This window comes from Lampris incognitus, chromosome 2, assembly GCF_029633865.1.
Source record: "Lampris incognitus isolate fLamInc1 chromosome 2, fLamInc1.hap2, whole genome shotgun sequence".
NCBI lineage: Eukaryota > Metazoa > Chordata > Actinopteri > Lampriformes > Lampridae > Lampris > Lampris incognitus.
In genome coordinates, this window is record NC_079212.1 from 36,456,856 (window position 1) to 36,476,187 (window position 19,332).

Consider the following 19,332-nt stretch of genomic DNA (forward strand, 5'->3'; position numbering starts at 1 on the left):
ACATACATACAATATGTACCAGTTCATATACTAATGGTCACATGATTTCCTTGTAGATGTTTGTGCGTTTGTTTGTGGACGAAAACCTGGACCGTATGGTTCCCATCTCCAAGCAGCCTAAGGAAAAGATCCAGGCCATCATCGAGTCCTGCAGCAGACAGTTCCCCGAGTTCCAGGAACGTGCACGCAAGCGCATCCGCACCTACCTCAAATCCTGCAGACGCATGAAGAAGAATGGGATGGAGGTGGGTTTTTTAATGGATTGGACCCAGTGGATATAGTGTAACAGTGTAACAACCACGGATGTGTAGACCTACTAGCCCTTGGCTAACGGGTCGGACCCTTTGGTTGACTGGTTAGCGCAGTTGCCTGTGGTGCGGGGAACCCAGGTTCGATTCCCAGCTGCCCCCTGAATTCGTGCTACAATAGTAATGATGATAAAATTGTTAACATTGTTAATTAAAGAGCATTACTAGCATAGTATGTATTAGTGACAGTAGCTGTAGCACTAGTATAGTAACAGCATCCTACCAGCAAGGGTAGTTATTGACATACATTAATAATGCAGACATGGCTTGTACAGTAATTATCATTATTATTATCATCAACAGTATTATTGTCTGTCAGGACCACCTGTATTTCTCCATTGTTCATTGTTCATCTTAACGTTTGCTTTGATTCACATTCAATCCATCACGCTTGTCACATCAGGTAATTAATAGAATAGTATATTCAGTATGTTCCCTTCCAATTAGTACAGTATGTTTATCTCAAAACCACACCGAACAAACACACAGTAATTCGTTTTAGGTTTCACATTTAACCTAAATGGCTGAGCATTTTCTGACTCCTGCAGCGACCAGGTAGATAGTTGGCAGTCTTCCTAGGTTTCCCCTGGTTTCCACTGCCGAATGTATCCATGCTGCTGTGAAAATAACTTTTCAGTCAGAACAAAATGGCATCGGTAACCGTTGCACCCATAATACCCTTAAGGACATGCATTACCGTGATTGTGTTTGCGTTTGTGAGTCCCAGCAATCAATACTCGCTCAGGTATTTCTGCAATAATGAGGAACTTTTAGCATCTCAGTGTTCCTCACACGGTTCTTCACATAAACACAGGTAATTGCCAAGAGTTATCGAACACATCACGTTTTTAAGCTCTGTGTGTGTGTGTGTGTGTGTGTGTGTGTGTGTGTGTGTGTGTGTGTGTGTGTGAGAGAGAGAGAGAGAGAGAGAGAGAGAGAGAGAGAGAGAGAGAGAGAGAGAGAGAGAGAGAGAGACCGAGACAGAGACAGAGACAGAGAATAGATAGATTTAGATAGTCTTTATTGTCCTGCAAGGAATTTGTCTTCACAGCCAGTACATGGACAGAACATACAGATAACCACACCTCAACATGTAGATATGCATACCGATAGATAAACACATAACAATCATAAACACATAACATGCACTCACACCCACAGATAAATCTGACTCTATGCTAGAGGTCAGCGAGGCAGTTTGTTTAGTGCTGCTATGGCAGAAGGGGCAAAACTTCTGCCAAAGCGAGCTCTTCTCCATTTCAGAGTCCTGCATCTGCGGCCTGACGGCAGTAGTATAAAATATGGATTGAGGGGGTGATTGGTGCCATTCACTATGGTGAGTGCAGGGCGTGTGATGGCTCTGTCCTTCATGTCTGAGAGGTTGGGTGTAGGGGAGTGGATGACCTTGGAGGCAGCATGTGTGACCCTGGTAAGTTTGTTTTTGTTGGAGATGGTCAGCATGGTGTAGAAACAGGGGGAACAGTACAACAGGATGGGTTGGATTATGCTTTTATAAAATAACAGGAGGTGGGAAGGGCAACAGGAAGTGCTCTGAGCTTGTGGATGATGTGGAGTCTCTGCTGGGTTCATTTATGGATGTCAGTGATGTGTTGATCGAAGCTGAGTTTACTGTCTAAAGTGAGTCCAAGATATTTGAAGTTGTTAACCTGTTCTACTGTCTTGCTGTGGGTGGAGATGGGGTTAAGTCCAGTGATGGGTGTGTTTGGTGTGGTAATGTCCAGTTATTTTGTCTTGTCCACATTCAGTTGGAGGTAGTTGTCTGTGCACCATTGTTTACAACGAGAAATGGAGAAACAAGTGAGACAAAGTGAGTAAAGTGTACCGGTGTCACACAACATATGACTCGCAAAGACTGTGGGAAATGTTAGCTTTTAGTATACTCTGTTACGCTTGGATTATGAAAGGGAAATGACTGCAGTCTGTCTGCATATGTGCATGTACCCTGTATTTAAAGACTATGTGAGCCCCAGCATGAGTGCAGTCAGCATGAACAAGGGGGAAAAAACGACATTCTTAATGAGAAACTTCAAAAGCTCCTCGGTCTGTTTGCCCTTCAGCTTGCCTGCTAAAGATGATGTCATGCATTTATATTAGTTTAAAATCCCGTGCGTCATGACCTCAGAGATGGGATTCTTATATGGCAGTGCTGCGCTGGTATTTCAGTCCCAAGAAAAATTCTTTGGATGAAGTATTTTGAACTTTTGGTGTGAACAGTGTCTTCCACCGTGGCTGCTGTTTTGTTCTAATGTGAGAAACGTGTACGATGGAGGACTTCAGCCATGGCTACCAATGTAGCTCTTATAGTGCTTTACATGCTGATGCTGTGTGGAATCTGTCTAGCAACAGGCTTCTCCTTCTCCGGCTGTCTCATCCTTATCATCACACCGATGCACTCATGAGAAGCTCTCTGCTGCCCCCATATGGTGAAGCTGTACTACCTCCCCTATACTCTGTGGCGGTGGTCAATTTGAATACAAATTATACCTGAGAGGGTCTTGTATGGCATGTTTATGGATAAGAAGGAGATAAAATGGGTTTATAAGGAAAAGCTAGATTGTCTGCATCACCACGACTCCAATGGTAATGGTAAATAACACTGCCTCCGGTATAACTGATGTCATTTGGAAATAATCAACGTCATTAGAAGTCAGCTTTGAGGAAGACGCAGAAGACAGGAAGAAATGGAAACGGATGATCCGCTGTGGCGACCCCTAACGGGAGCAGCCGAAAGTAGTAGATTAGAAGTCAGCTTTGCTTGGTTGAAGGAACTCCATACGGAAAAAAATATTAAAAACGCGATCTTTAGAAAGTAGATTAGCAGTTGATATGCATTTTTTGCCGATCAAATGACCAATGTCTTTGTTTCTTCACATCGCTGTTAAATTTGTGCATCTATTCCAAAATTCAACCTCAAGCTCCTTTGATTGTATTAATTCAGTATTAATAATCTAAGTAATATCTATGTATCTGGCCATGATGAAATAATCCAGAGCGATGCTGTGTGCTTGATTTTCAACCTGACATGATGTGCATGCATATGTCTTGCCTCTCTTTTTATCGTTATTGGTCCCGGCTGCTGTCAAGCAGGTGGTTGACAGCCTCGCTGTTGACTTTCCAAGCAGCTCAACAAACTGCACCAACTTACCCTCAAGTCCATATGAACAAATCCGTTCCTGCTTGCCTTCTTTCTTCTTCTTGGGCTCCATCTCCGAATGTTTTCTCAAAAGCCCCGAATCTTTTAGGTCTTTAAAATAACTTGAACTTTGTGTCGTTTCCCCTCAGTCTCGCTGACTGGACTAGCAAATCAATGGAGCAAAAGTTCTGCTATTGGGGAAATATCTCCATCTATAGGTCCGCCCTAACGTTGTCATGCTCCAAATCTGCTCTAAATGCAATCGCATCAAATACACAGACGTGCCACCCCTCTCCGACACCAAATAATTATTTGTTAAACGGTTGTCAGTCAAATAAATTACGCTGCTGTCAAATTTTCTTGCATCCAGTATGCCGTAGGCGACGGATAGTGTTAGCAACTTTATTGGCTAATGTTACATCAAATGTTAAGTCTTCACTTATATGAGTAGATATAAACTAAAATGTTCCAAGTAACACGAAATATGTTGCCATAGATTAACCCACAGCTGGCTACAACATGAGCTCCTTTTCTTTCTTTTTTTTTTAGCCTGTATTTGTTGACATTTTTGGAAAATTAAGTATGCTTAACTAGCTAATTTAAGTTCCTGTTTGCTATGTACCATTGGATGTACTGACAACTATCACTGGATTGCTTTGATACTGAAGAAAACTTTGAAACGTGATGATTCCCAGGCAAGTTCTGGAGTTATATGGAGCTTCTTTTTTTTTCTCTGATTTCTAAGCAGATTTATGGACGTTTATTTGCGATGGACATCCGACATAATTGTATATAAAGTAACCTGTTAACATATTTATCCCAGCATCTTTGCAGTCTGCGCCATTGCACTGTTGTCTTCCTGTTATAACATTATTTTTATAATATAATTTTTATATACATATTTATCTGTACTAAGTAGTTAAATGTTTATGTTTATCTTGTTGTCTTTGTTTTAGCTGTATGTCTATTCTGTGTAAGTACATGGAGAGCAGCAGAGGAACCGGAGTCAAACTCCTTGTATGTGTAGGCCGACACACACTTGGCACAAATAAACTGATTCTCATTCTGGTTGTATTCTTGGAAAGTGTAAGTCACACTGAATCTAAAAATATGTGTATCATGTATGTATGGACAAGGAAGAAGGAAAAGAGAAGCAACGGACCGGGAGTAGATCAAAGAAAGTACTGTAAAATAATAATATATGCCCATGTTGTTAATCCTGCTATGCTATTCCCTAAAGAAATCTAATATAATTTGAGTAAATGTTCCTCCGTTGGCCTAATATTTAATTGAGTATTGAAGACCACATTTACTTGGCATTGCTGGGGATCCTTGATCTGCAATTAGAGCAGGCCAGATGTGTATATTATGGCATGGATTCAAATGTAGCAGATTTGTCAGCTATGAAGTCATCCTGTGAACTCTCCATCATATAACAAAAATAGGTTTCAAGATTAGTAATGCTGTTTACACCAAATTCCGACCCTACCTAGGTTATGTAAGTTTAAAATAATAACATCAGACAATTCTGCCTCTTTTTAGGTGGCAAGAGTGAAAATAAGTCATCCTCCACATTTGTTGTGTTGTGGTTTCAGGATGATGAAGAAAGTTGGAGAACAATAAGATACAAAATATGATGTAGGCTCTACACGGGATAGTTTTTGTTTTTCCCAAATTATGTATGGATTTTTAGGCATTCTTTTATCTCAAATGACTTGAAAAATAGTGCATATAGCTGTTATAAATTTGTAAAAAAAAAAAAAATTTAAAAACTGCTGGGGGAGCATGCCCCCGCCCCCCCCTAGAGTTGGGCTAAGCCCTGGATGTTTGCGACGTCTAGCTCCGCCCCTGCAGCTGGAAGGCTGCTGTCTTTGTCCAACCTCTAGGTCCAGACTTTTGTTTCACCTGGCCCCAAAATGGTGGAATGAGCTCACCGCTTCCATCAGAGACACGGATTTACCTCTTTCAAGAACAGCCTAAAACCAGGTGTACCTAGATCCAGATGGTCTGTAAGCTTGACTGTCATATCGATCTTTGGCATTGTCCGGTTAATTTTTAATCCCCTTTTTTTTCCGTCACTATTGGTGGTCTACCTCTTGTACTCTTACACTGATAGAACACTATATTACTTGCATTCTTGGCAGTAATAGGATTACTATTTAGATGCCTGTAGGTTGACGCGACTCTGTCTCTTAATTGATGACTCACTTGTTGGTCGCTCTGGATAAATGTGTCTGCCAAGTGAGAAAATGTGAATGAGAAATGCAAGTTGCTTTTCTTGACAAACTAACTTTTCCAGAGCTTAAGAACACTATCCAAACTTGGAAGTCATATGGTCAAAATTCACAGAAAAGAGAGAAAGAAATGAGGCATGGTGGCAAATAAAAACAACAACAGATATTCAGTTGAATGACAAGGTGAAACAAGGTAAATGACAGCACATGAGGAGTAAGAGAGGTTATAACAGTTGAGCTTTTGGTTGTGATACTCACTATGATAAATAATTTAAACCAGTCTAGAACTGAAATTACAAGATATCCAAATAAATGAAAGTTTAGAATATTCAGTCAAGAATTACAAAATCTATCTCCTATCTCCACCCTGCTATGTCTCCTGGAGACTTGCATACATTAAAACACCTTATCTGACAACACTGGCCGCACAAAATTCTCCTAGATATTGATATTGCCATATTTTGGTCTAACACATTTTTTATTTATTTTACTAACCCAGCCGTTATTTACGTATATAATGTTTTTGTCTTATCTCTAGACGCGTCCCACTCCACCTCATCTGACCTCAGCCATGGCTGAGAACATCCTGGCTGCCGCCTGCGAGAGTGAGTCACGCAAGGCCGCCAAGAGGATGCGTCTGGAAGCCTATCACGTACGTCCGTGTGTCTGTGGCATTTATACACGTTGGAGGAAAACTATGAGCTTTACTGTGTGTGGGTGTGTGGGTGTGAGAGAGAGAGAGAGCTTGTCCTTTATGGCTCCTTTCAAACATGTTGTCAGTGGATGTGTATGGGATGTGTGTATTGGGGTGGTTGTTGGGTTGTGCTAGCAGGAGATTTCAGATCAATTTCATGCATCTGACTTTGCTTGTATCTAATCATTTTGTGTTAATGTTGGAAGCCAATGGAAACGATTGAGAAAAAAACCAAGGAGCAGCAGCTTGAGATCTGATTGTGTTTCGTTTAAGGCCACGCAATAGTACCAGGATCAATGCTTTACAAGGTGCTGGCCTGAGCCCAGGTTGCCCAGTTGAAGTGTGGTATCTCTGACCATCACACAGCCCTGCTCCCTGTGTGGTGTCCGTTGGTCTGAAACCTCTCCTGTTCTCCTCCTCCTAGGATGAGCAGATTTCTCTGGACAAGTCTTCGGCCGGCGGAGGGGGGAGCCTGAGAGAGCCGGCATCCCTGGCCCACTCCGCCTATTCGCTTGCCGCCTCCGCCTTCTCCTCCCAGGATGCCCAGCTCTACATCAACGGCGCAAGTCTCAACTACGGTTACCGTGGATACGCCGGCCTGGGCAGCACCATACAACATCCTGTCTCCCTGACGACCGCCGCCACCGCTGCTCAGAGTAATGGTGAGGAAACGGGAGAGCATGAAATAGAGAGACAGACAGAGTGAGATAGAAGTCAGAGGAGAGGAGACAGGAGAACTGTAATGAGGAAATGGAGAGACACTGACAGCTAGTACAATGGCACCAGAGTACCTGCAATAAGAGAGGAAGAGATGGAGTCAGTTGTTGCTAAAAAAAAAAAACAATTAGATGTGTGTTTGAGAGAATCGGAGCATTTAATGGTAGAGCGTTTTATCTGATTGAATCCACACAGAAGGACTTCAGCATTAAATTGCTGTGAGAGTTGGATGACAAGTTAAAACGAAATTAAAATTACAGAGTTGTATAGTTGTTATAACAACAGGCAGGACACTCAGTCTGGACGTCTTCAGTAAATTTCAGCTAAAGGGAATCAGTCAGTATCGGGCTCTATTTCGTCTCCTAGGTAGTTTTTCACATTAGACTTGGCATGGGACTCATGGACCAAGCACAGAGGTCTTATTCACAATTTAATAATAAGAACAAAATTGAGGAAGTGTCCATCCATCCATTATCCAAGCTGCTTATCCTATGTACACATAACCTGAGAAATTTAAAGATTTCCAGGTGATGTGGGCCTTCTGTAAATATCTGTTCATATCTAGATTATAATTACAAGTAAAGAATCATTATAAGACAAATAAGCCTGTCCAAAGACATGTAGGTCAGGTGGATCGGCCATACTAAACTGTCCCTAGGTGTGAATGTGTGTGAGTGTGCGCGCGTGCGTGTGTGTGTCTCGGCCCTGCGATGGCCTGGCGACCTGTCCAGGGTGTCTCCCCGCCTATCGCCCAATGACTGCTGGGATAGGCGACCCCGAGAGCAGGATAAGCGGCTTGGATTGAGGAAGTGTGTAAAGTTAAAATATAAATTCAGTGAAATTCTATTTAAAGGATGGTGTGAATGTCAGATAGACTCAGAAAATTCAGTGTGTTAGGAGTATTTGATAAAGTTCAGAGATACACTAGAAATAGAAATCCAACTTGAAGGGTTTATACACAAGCGGGTCCCTTTAAAGCCCGGCAGTAAAACCAGTTCAGATTCGCTTTTCAGGATGCAGTCCACAGGCTTAATAAAACCCCCAGTCAGAGGCAACAGGCAATAATTCAACTGTTGTCATGATCAGTTAGCCTCTCAACCGACAGAGTCCACATTCTCCCAGGCTCTTCCCTCATGCTGCTCAAACACACACACTGGCAGAAAAGTTAATGACACAGGGGTGTTAGTAATTTCCTATATAAGCTAAAACTACATTTCCCTGCTGCCAAATCGGTGCCCAAACCACACCCTGCCTGCCAAAATGCAGCAACAGGTTCACAATGGGAAAAAGAAAATGGTACACAGTGGGTCCATCCATCCATCCATTAGCCAAGCCGCTTATCCCAACCGGGGTCGTAGGATGCTGGAGCCTATCCCAGCAGTCATTGGGCAGCAGGTGGGGAGACACCCTGGACAGGCCACCAGGCCATCACAGGGCCGACACATTCAAACCTAGGGGCAATTTAGTACGGCCGATTCACCTGACCTACACAGTGGGTGTCATACATATTTGTGTTTATGCCATACAATACTTATATTCAATATCTGTCTGTCTGTCTGTGTGCATGCCAGGCCCTACAGACCTCAGCATGAAATCTCTGGCCTCCAACAACAACAACTCTTCTTCCTCTGCAGTCTCCACCAATAATAGCCTGGGTGGGCGTGGCAGTGGAGGTGGGGGAGGCGGCGGGGCATCCACCCAGCTCAGCCAACCGGAGATCACGGCCGTGCGTCAGCTGATCGCCGGTTATCGGGAGTCGGCTGCCTTCCTGCTTCGCTCCGCGGATGAGCTGGAGAATCTCATCCTGCAGCAAAACTGATTTGGGGGAATACACACATACACACACGCATACACAGACACACACAGACACACACACCACCCTACATGCTCTCCTGTAATTGTTTCTTTGTCTCTCCCTCTTCTGTCACACTTTGATGACGTCAAAAATACGAGACCTCCTCTTTTCCCTCTTCCTTGAAATTGGGATTTGTCGGCTGAGGTTGGTTGTCCTCCTCTCTTGCTCCGTTGCTTTACTGGGGAGAGAGGGGGAATGGCTTGGGAGACTGAGGTCATTTTTTTTCTCCTAATCTTTTTCGCAGAGCGGAGAGAGGAGGAACATAGGGGAGAGGGTAGGGGACAGGCTGCTCCTTTACACCCCCTCCCCTCGCCATATTTGTCAAGAGTGGGGAGAAAAGAGAAAATTGAAAATGGAGAAATGAAAGAGGAGAGAGCACTCGTACTCTTAAGAGGACACCATTCTCTTCCTCGCACCTTTCTTCCGCTCTCTTCTGGAAGCTCCTCACAATCAACACAGCACTCAGAGCAAAGGAGGGAGGAGGAGAGGGGAGAGAGCACGAGTTCAGGATAGGAAGATGAGGAGGAAGGAGTGACGCTGGCTGGAGGAGGAACTAAGTGGCCGGCAGGGTTGTTGAGAGGAGACACGGAGCCCCCGGTGGGTGGAGGAGGGGAATGGATTTTTTTTTTTCTGGATTGCTCCCAGGAAGGTGCAGTGCTGGGAATTGTGATTGGCGGATGCCCTGGCTAATGCTGTCCTCACATCATAATGATTTAAACAAAGAAGAAGAAACGATGACTCCCTGAATAAGTGGTAGTAGTAAAACTGTTTGTTAAACGAATGCTTTCGATCGAAGATTTAATTTTTTTGGGGGGGGGGGTCCTGTAAATGTTTGCTTTTGTTTCATTTCCTATGTGACTGAAAAAGAAGCGGTTTGACTTATCTTAAAAGATAGCGCTACCTTTCGGAAAGGCTCGGCCCAACTTTGGTCTTGAGGGGCCGGAGGACAAAAACACTGAAAATGAAGGAAGAGGAAAAAAGTTTTGTTTTGGTCGGGGGAGGGGGGGAAGAGGAGAGGTCACTTTTTTGTGCTCGCTTGTATATAAGCTCTCTGTATCCTATAGCACTTTTTCCCCTCACCCGAACAACTTCCCCTAAAACGTCACCCTTAACTCTCCCCACCCAACCCCACCCCTTTTATCCAGGGAGCAACTTGCTATTTATGCATTCAGAACGCCATGTTGACCACCAGGATATACCTCAGATCAGATCTGCCAATTCCAAGTTTGATTCCTCTCACACACACACACACACACACACGTGAATGGTGACATTCGCACCAGAAGCCAGTTTACTTCTAGTACCACCCGATGTCTTCAAGAATTTTTTTTTAGTCGAAAAAAAACACTGCGCAAAGACCTGTAAGATCGCAACATTTAAAGCATTTCAGAGACTCATGTTGTAAACTTGACTTTTCAAACACTGAAATCTTTAAAAGAAAAAAAACAAACTACTGTTTGTGCGGGTTCGTTTGCGTGCTGCTGTATATAATCAGTTGGTCTGGAAGACTTGAGAAGAATCAACGTTTGAAGGACCGGGGGGGGGGTGGGGGTGGGGGGTCTGTGGGAGGTTTCTTTATCCTTAAAGGGGAGGGCATAAGGAGAATATCTGTAGGGGTAATTCTCAAAGGGAGGGGGGTAGATAAATGTGGATTTCTGATGGAAGTTTTACCCCCTGGTTATTATTATTATTTTGCAAATCTAATTCTAATGCCAACAACAACCTCAAAATCCTGCATAACACCACCTCTCCACAGCTATCCCCCCCTCTCCCCCCCTTTCTCTCTCTCTCGCTCACTCTCTCTCTATCTCTTTCTCTCTCTGGGATGGGGTCTTCTAAAATCCATCCTTTTCCTCCTCTCTCTCTTTTCACTGGACCTAATCTACACCTCTTTTTGTGGACCTATACCTCTTCTCCTTTCCTCCTCATCCACCTCTCCTCTCCTCCCTAGCTGGGCTTAAGCCGGACTCCAGTCCAGGCCAGTGTTATCTGGTCTGAGATATTGGATTGCACCAGAGGTGGGGGTGGGGGGGGCAGCTCTATCTTACTGTGTTTGTCTGTTAGACTCTTTGAGATGGCCATTACTATTATTGTTATTATTGTTATTACTATGATTATATTGATGGACTTTCATGTTGCTGCTGCTATACAGAACCGGACCTTCTGCCATAGACCTGAAACCTCAACAAAGCCGGGCGTTAAAACTAGCCAGGACGCCCTGCAAAACCCAACCAACCAACCAACCAACCAACCAACCAACCAACCAACCAACCTGCAACCTCAACTTTAACCTTAAACTCCACTGTAACAAAGCTAAACCAACCCAGACATGGACTTCAGGAAAACGACCTTGGAACTTTGATAATAATCTAACTCTTTTAGGGCATAAACACACACGCATGCACACCATCCGCTCATCTTTCCATCCATCCATCAACCCATCCATCCATCCATCCATTGCAGATATCTCTAACTTTCTGGCATTCGGGCTGGTTAAGTTCTGATGATTTTGAAAACTCTTACTAGTGCTTGGGTCTGTCTTTTCTATGGAACGATGGTTGATCTTTCCTCAGTTCTTTGATTCTTTCGCTTTCCTTTTCTTCCAACTTTTGCATCCCCGGGAGGTACCAAGGGAGTGATGTTTGCTGTGACTCGAAGCCTCTGAAGGATGTTTGAGAGCAGGACTACAAATACACATTTGAACCTCCAAAAAAGTTCTTATTTTTGTGGCAGTGGCGGAAGGGGGGCAGTGTATGTATCATAGTATTAATTAACTGGTGCTTTAATTGCATGATTTTGTGGTTCAACTGGATTAAGTTTGACGCTTACCGGGGAGTGACGCATATGGTTGCAGAGGATTACTTCGAAATGAAAATAATTAATTTTGAGATTATTTTTTTTGTGGATGGGGGGGGGGGAAGAGGAGGCTTGAAATTGTCAATGCATTTTGTGTGGTGTAATTGTTGTCCTGTTCTGAGCATATCCGGAGCCTTCTCTCTAAAAGAGTTGTAACAGTTATGTTTTCCCAGTGAGTCAATTTTTGCACCCTGACTTAATTTCGTTGCTCCGTGATAGTTCAGCTTCAGGGTGATGCCAAAAGTCGTCTTTCCTACGTGGACTTGTATTTGTTTCCTGTTTAAATTCGCTTTACTAAACATTGTGAGAGAGCCTGCTCAACCGATCCTGTGTCTTCAGGACCGCCGTCCTTCCAAATACAGGGCTCTGGATCCAGCTGTCTCCTTGCATTCAGGTTTTTTTTTTTTTAGGAGTGGTTCAGTGTTTTGAAATGAATGGAGGAATAAAATGAATGCAGCTCATTTTCCCTCCAGAAAACAGGTGCCCTGCCGAGGGTTTAACTGTCGCTTCTGTTGTGTTCCTACTGTGGTCATAGTCATGTCACTGTAATTTGCTCCCTTTTTGCACACTGAGCGAATTAACAGTCATGTGTGATTTGAGGATGGGGGGTCTCTCTTTGTGCGAGTGTGTATTTTTCCCAGGTGGGACCCCCCAACTTGCACTGCTGAAATGAGTCATGTGACCTGAGAAGACGAAAAGAACGGAAATGATGAGGGGATTTGTTTTGCAATGCATTAGATAATCATAGCATTCCCTGGTCACATGACCGTTTGGCGTTCTTGGTAAAACTACCAGCACTGCATCTGCTTAACCCACAGTCATGGTCAGATGGTGAAATCCCCTTAGTATCTGCATTGTACACACTTGATGGCCCACCAACGTTGAGTTACTGATTAGAGAACTCGTGTAAATTGGAGCCAGTCACTCCACAAGTGTGGACATCGCACAAACACACACACACACACATACTCAGAGTGCATGAAGACATAACAGCAATGCGCACACAGTGCACCCACAAAAGTCTACATCTGGACCCAAAAACCTTAATCACACCTCTACTGATTTACATCCACATGCATTGTCAAGGCCACCACATTGACGTTAAGATTTGAAACCTTGGGAAATAAAGAAATGCAAGTTATTTTATTTATGGAAAATGAGAGATTAGATGCAGGAAATAGATGTGATTCCCCCCCCCCCCTCTCTTTTACGAGGTGGAAAGCTCAGTTTCATTCAGCCTGTTGGTTTGGAGTGCATTGATGAATGACGTGACAAATTCAAGACAAATATGCAACAACAAAAAATGACCCAATTTACCTAGTCCTGTATGTTTAACGAGGAGTAGGAGAGAAGGAGGGGTCGGTGATGTCATGAGGGTCAGACCAGGAGGCTCAGAGCACACTTGGTGAGAATTTCCCACCTTATGTTTTGTACTTAGTTTAGTGCTCTTCATTTCCGTTTGTGTCACTTTATCAGGGGGAAGAGCTGACATTTATTTCACCCACTAAAATAATAGCTAAAAGATTATTTCATGGAAATCGACTTTAAGATCGCCAATCTGCAGATATATTTCTTCGTAAATTTAAAAAGATATTTTTTCTTTTCCATTTCTCAGCTTTAGACGAGTGACTTCCTGAGGTATCCGCAAATTGCAGTGCATTTTTTTTTGTGCTGACACTTAAAAAAAGTCAGACGATCCTGTCCTTTTCTACAAATTCACAATTTCAGGAATTTTTGTATTATTTTGAGTCGTGAGGGTTGCAGAAAATGCCCTGTGTTAATCTTGGTCTCGTTTTGTGTGGGTGACAAAGGCAACCCATCCTGCTCTACTCCTCGCTGCTTCTCACTGTGTTCTGTAATACTGCCAACGATCGGTTGGGTTTGGAGTTTGGTACTCTTTTAGGATGTTTTCTCATGAGTTTTTGCCATCCCGGGTTATGCCCATACGACTACTGGAGGTTATTTTGAAATAAATGTCCACTTGGTTGGTTCCCTCTTAGTTCTGCTTGCCTGCCTGTGGGACCTGGAGTCTGTTTGCACACACCCGAAAACGGGTCCAACCCCCACCTGTTGTATGACGCTGTCAGCTGCAGATATCGTCACTAACGCTGTTAATGCTACTGATGTGTGTCTTGTCAAAGCAAGCGTGTTAACAACGGTGATGTATTTAGACAGTCTACTACTGTCTGCGTCTCTCTTCCTTTCTCTCTCTCCATCTATACCTGCTCCCCGTTATTGCTGCCTCTTACGGTGTGTGTGTGTGTGTGTGTGTGTGTGTGTGTGTGTGTGTGTGTGTGTGTGTGTGTGTGTGTGTGTGTGTGTGTCTCACAATGCTCTCCAGGTCCCTCGGATCAAAGTGGTATTCTCTTTTTCTCTTTTTTCGTTTAAGGTCAGCAGTGTGGGGGGGGGGGGGTCTTTCAGAGGAAAGAAATGAAGCAGACTGTGATGGAGATGCATTTGTAATATAGACAAGGGACAATTCAGTGTGACTCTAGTAAGCTCTCGCAGATGGGAATGACTTTCTTGTTGGTATTCGGAGGGTTTTAAACAACAACTCAGTGGCCTGAATTTGAGAGGTCGCGGGGCCGGTCCATCGAGGGCCGCAGTGGATAGGGGTACGAGTATGTGTCGATGACTCGGGCTCCCGAGACCACTCGGTTGGGGAACCCTGTGAGACATGAGGGAGTTCTCGCTGTAAGTAGCCCCTCTCGCTCCCTGCCCTCTCTGGTTAAAACCTCTGGGGCTTTATTCTTTGTATTTTCACAATCAGCAACCCCTTGGCAAAACCCGCTCTCTGAAGCTGCTCCTGACGTTAGCTGGGGATGCCTGGTCCTGCCAAGCACTACAGAAACCCCATGAGTTCGACAACACAGACGTGCTTTTATCTTACTTCTGGCGAGAGTGAAGCAAACGTTTTTGTGTTGCCATTGATCATCTCCAGGTAACACGCTTGGGGCGACCGGAGTTGGGACTCCTTTCAGCTGCTTTGAAAAATGGCTCAATTCTGTGTTGTGACCAGTGTGGGTGGAGCTCGGCACTTTTCCGTTGAGTCACGCATGTTAGACGGCTTCATTGAGCCTTGGAGAGGGCACTTCTAGGGTTTCTTCAGGCGTCTTCAGGCCCAGATTTGTTAAGCATACAACCAGGCAGGTGCAGAACATCTCATTAAAAACAATACCAACTGTATAATAGGCAAATGACAATCTTTTGAAAGGTGTAATTTGCTCACTGTTTGATTTCCATTCCTTTTCTCTGAGTGCAGCTGTTGTATACAGTTGGACGAGCTGGGAGAACAATGTGTGTTTTTAGCCATAATCAGGACGTTCTTACTCGAAACTCCTTCTCCTGTCGCTAACTCTGACACGTTTCTGTCTGATTTCTATTTTTTATTGTCATACGATTATTATCAATGTTCTGATTCTTCTGGATATGATTATTTTATAGACATATTTTGTAGTGTGAGTAAAAGTGGTCTTTTTTCCCGAAAATATATACTTTGTACAATATTCCAACATCTTGCTCTGTATGCCTACTATACAGCACATTCCAAACAAGGATGTCATCTTAGTCGTTAAGACAACAGCAGCAGCAGCGCTGCGCTTGGCCAGCATCCCGGCTCTCTTCAGGAAGATGAGTCCTTTACAACACATACAACACTTGACCCCCATCAGCGCCTCATGGGGGATGGCATCAGCGACTGTCGTGACCCGGCTGAGAACTCGGCACTAGCCACCAGCCAAGAGTTAATGGTCAGTTTCTCTGCTTTGGCGCCCAACATTTAGAGGTCCTATCCTTAAGGCCTAGCTGGAAGGTTACTATGTGGTGAAGGTTTTTCAGGAATAGTTTGTTGCCGAGGATGCGGTGTTCAGCTGTAAAGCAAGGGACAATGCACAATGAGGTATAATTAGCATTGCATCAGGAGAATCATACAACCCTGTGTGCTTTGCACTGTTTTTCCAATGATCTCATTGAGTGCGTTATCCCACACTGTTTATTTCCGAATCAAAATGACGGCATATTTTCAAAGTGTATGTATTTAGGCCGCAGAGACCCATATGGTTGTCATGTTGTGATCCTGTATTGATCTGTACGGTTGTAACCTCTGCGGTGGAAAATCTCCTGCCAGAGGATTGAGGAAGAGCCCAGAGAAAGGTCATGGTGTCCTCCTGACCTTAAGATTTTATACAGCACAGACATCTTGGTCAGGGCTGAAATAGACCCGGTGAGGTGTTTGGCTTGGATTGTGCGTCCAGCACAGCTCAATTGTCAGGTTTTCCCGCGCACTTACAAATATTTAGCTTTAAATGTTCACCGAGGAAGTTAAAGCTTTTCGGATATTTGTACTGCAACTTTTTTTTCACAGGAATTAGCAACTGGTTCTACTTACCGTTTAGTATTCGGGAAGACTTGAATTCAGGAAAAATAGCTTGATGTAAGACCATAAGCTTATCTGTGAGCAGTTTCCCCAGACAAGGTTGGCTGTGATGCTGGTCAAGTCCCCACAAATGATCACACACTTCTTAAAACAGTCTGCTTCAGACAGATGTACAGATCTATACACATAAAAAAATGACAAAAACAAAAACAAAAACTAATGGAGAAAAAAAATAACGGAGCTTGTTTTATTTTTATATCAGGGTGCGTTGTACAGCTACTTCTGTCGAATCAAAAATGGTTTCCTAAGCCATTGCTTCTGTTTTTACTTTGACTTTTTCTTTTTGGTGGTACTTTAGACTCCTCTGTTTGTCTTATTTTGATTCTGCTTTCTCTGTCTCTCTCGCTCTGTCTCTCTCTCACTCTCTCTCATCACCTAACTTGTACCAGACACTGATTGTCTTGATTTTCTTCTGCCAGGGCTTTGTACCTTCAGTAATACCAATGTGAAACCTGTATTCTCCTCATGATTTTGACTCAGTGGAAGTGTGATGTTTACATGTACAGATTTTTGCGATTTTTTTTCTTTTTTTCTTTTTGGTTGTCCTTTTTAGGTTTGTTCTTCTCATCATTCCCTTGCTCTCATTATCCCTTCCTCCACTCTGTTTTGAGTTAATCTGATTCTTCCTTCCTTACACATTGAAGGGAAATGGGACTGCGTTAAAATAGTTTTCACCATGGTACACTCGAACCTATTGTCAATGTGCAACACTGACATTCTGAATTTTGGTTGGTTATTTATCTTCACCTGCCACTTGTCACATTTCTGATGAGTTTTGAAAGAATTTCTTCATTCAGTTTCCAGTTAACCTCACTTGGAAATGGCAGACTGGGTTGTTAGCGCTCAGTTGGCAATGCCCATGAAAATGCTGATGCTAATGTATCGGATCTCACAGAGGAATGCTAACAGTTCAAGCTAGTTAGTTAGCAGTTTCTAATGATCGCCAGCTTCAGCGGCAGAATTCTAACATTAGCATGTTAGCGAGCCATTTCTCGGGACTTAGAACAATTAAGTGATGAACACCCCCCCCCCCATGGTGTGACCCAGTGCCAAGTGAAGAAAAATGACCAAACTAACACCCCAAAGTGTCCAGATATCTCTTTAAGAAACAGATTGTTTGGGTGGGGGACGGGCGGGTGGGGGTGGGAGGGGGGCGGTTAGTTGAGTTGTGTGTATTAGCTTAGGAGGCTGACTTTTGGCCTCCCAGCTGGCTCTACAGCACACAAGTCCCAGCGGGGCCACAGTAAACTCCTACTGGTGTGACCACAATCCAGTGGATCTAATTCCTCAGTGAATGATAAGCCATTGCCAGACCCTGTGTTGGGTCTCCTTAGACTATTAGTATATTTAGCAAAACTTTAAACTGCAGATAATGGAAAAAAAATTCAACCTCAGGAAAAAAGGACATCACTTTTGTAAAACGCATCTATAACTGAAGGCCCATTTCCCTCTCTCTTTGATACCATATGAATTATATCAAGAATGATTCTTTTTATATTTATTGTGTTTATTATATATAACAGTGGATACCTTTTTTCCAGTACCTGTGGCTAAATATTTTGATTCTTTGAAAAGTGTTGATAATTTATGTGAAGCAACTTAAAATGATCGAGGAAAAAAAATTACATTGAAAAAAAAAACAAAATCTAGATTTTTTTCCCCTTCTGTTTGTTGACTACTTGCGAGCAGTATGGGTGTGGTTGTTTAGCTGAGCGACAAGAACATATCACTCTGGTCCATGACAAACAAACCAATGATCGAAAAACTGAGCTTTTTTTTGTGTGTGATGTCACCGCTAAGACTAAAATGTTTTCAGACTTTGAAAAAAAAAATTGTGACATTTTTCTTTTGTTTTTGTTTTCTCCCAAGCTGTACGTCACAAAGCTAAATATACTAATAAAATGGTGTGCTATCTATCAAACGGACAACTGTGTGTTGTGTCTTGCTGTGGCTTTAGGGGTTTGATTCAGCTACAAATCACAGCGTCCGTTCGAAGCAGGTTGGTTTTTGTTCGGATTCGAACGAAACCGTGATCGAAAGCAATTACAGGGTATGTCTGTTATGCGTGTGTCACTTTTCATAGGCAGACTGGATAGCAAATCCTGATGTTAGCGAGTTATTTTAGTAAACAATGAGTCGTGAAGCTCAAGCCTTAATGGTGCAGGATGTTCTGCTTGCTCAACCTCACTGTGAGTTGTCCCGTCTGTTAGCCCAGCGCAAAGGTGGCTGTACACTGCCAGATTTAGAGAGCCATGCCCCTTTTCCTTCCTTTAACAAGCACTGCTCAGGTGCCTGTGAGCAAAACACTCAACCCAACTAGTTTCCTGGAGATGTTTAGTGGCCCAGTATTAAAACACTGTTGTATGGTTTAGTGAACTGTGTGAAGGTTCAATAGCTTGAAAAAAGGCATGTGTGCCAAGATGACTTTCCACGGGTAAACAAATTGGGAAGCTAGGTGCTGCAAAATTATCTGTTGGATAGCTTTAAGTGTTTTAATACAGTGGAGCCATCCATCCATTATCCAAACCACTTACCCTGCTCTCAGGGTCACGGGAGATGCTGCAGCCTATCCCAGCAGTCTTTCGGCGGCAGGCGAGGAGACACCCTGGACAGGATGTTAATCATAAATTAAGCCTGTGTGGATTTTCAACAAAGTGAGCGACAATCGGTACAGAAGTGCCTTGTGCGAGTTAAAAGGTCAAATGTCTCTTATTGAAGTGGTGGGTTTATTCTGCTGTATCATTCAAAGCACTTTATGTGGACCACTGACCAATAAAAACCATGCAGGAAATCTAGAGCCAGGTTGATTTTGTCTCCTTATCAGTCAACTTTCCCGTCTATAAATCTTACTGGTTACTGTGTGGCTACTGTACAGCTAAAAGTCAGTAGTAACTATAGATGTACACAGACGCAGTGTAGAAATGTGGCTTTCTCTTATATTGAACCCCTGCAGCACGTTGGTTCCTTCCCTAAGAGAAATTTTTTGAGGGGGAAAAATAAAATGTTGCTTTTTTTTCATGCTGTTGAAAGCTTGGAGCGAGAGGCCTTCAACATCTTTTCAGTTTTGTTGATAAAAAAC

General features: G+C 43.3%; 1 protein-coding gene across 1 annotated transcript in view; it reads left to right on the top strand.

The window, feature by feature from the left end:
• Positions 1-8,926, top strand: part of LOC130129894 (nucleolar protein 4-like) — a 14,772-nt gene extending 5,846 nt beyond the window's left edge. The window contains exons 5-8 of the mRNA XM_056299579.1: positions 57-245; positions 6,235-6,348; positions 6,815-7,052; positions 8,679-8,926. Of these exons, the coding sequence (XP_056155554.1) occupies positions 57-245; positions 6,235-6,348; positions 6,815-7,052; positions 8,679-8,926 (789 nt within the window). The remainder of the gene's footprint in view (positions 1-56; positions 246-6,234; positions 6,349-6,814; positions 7,053-8,678) is intronic.
• The last annotated feature ends 10,406 nt before the right edge of the window (positions 8,927-19,332 follow it).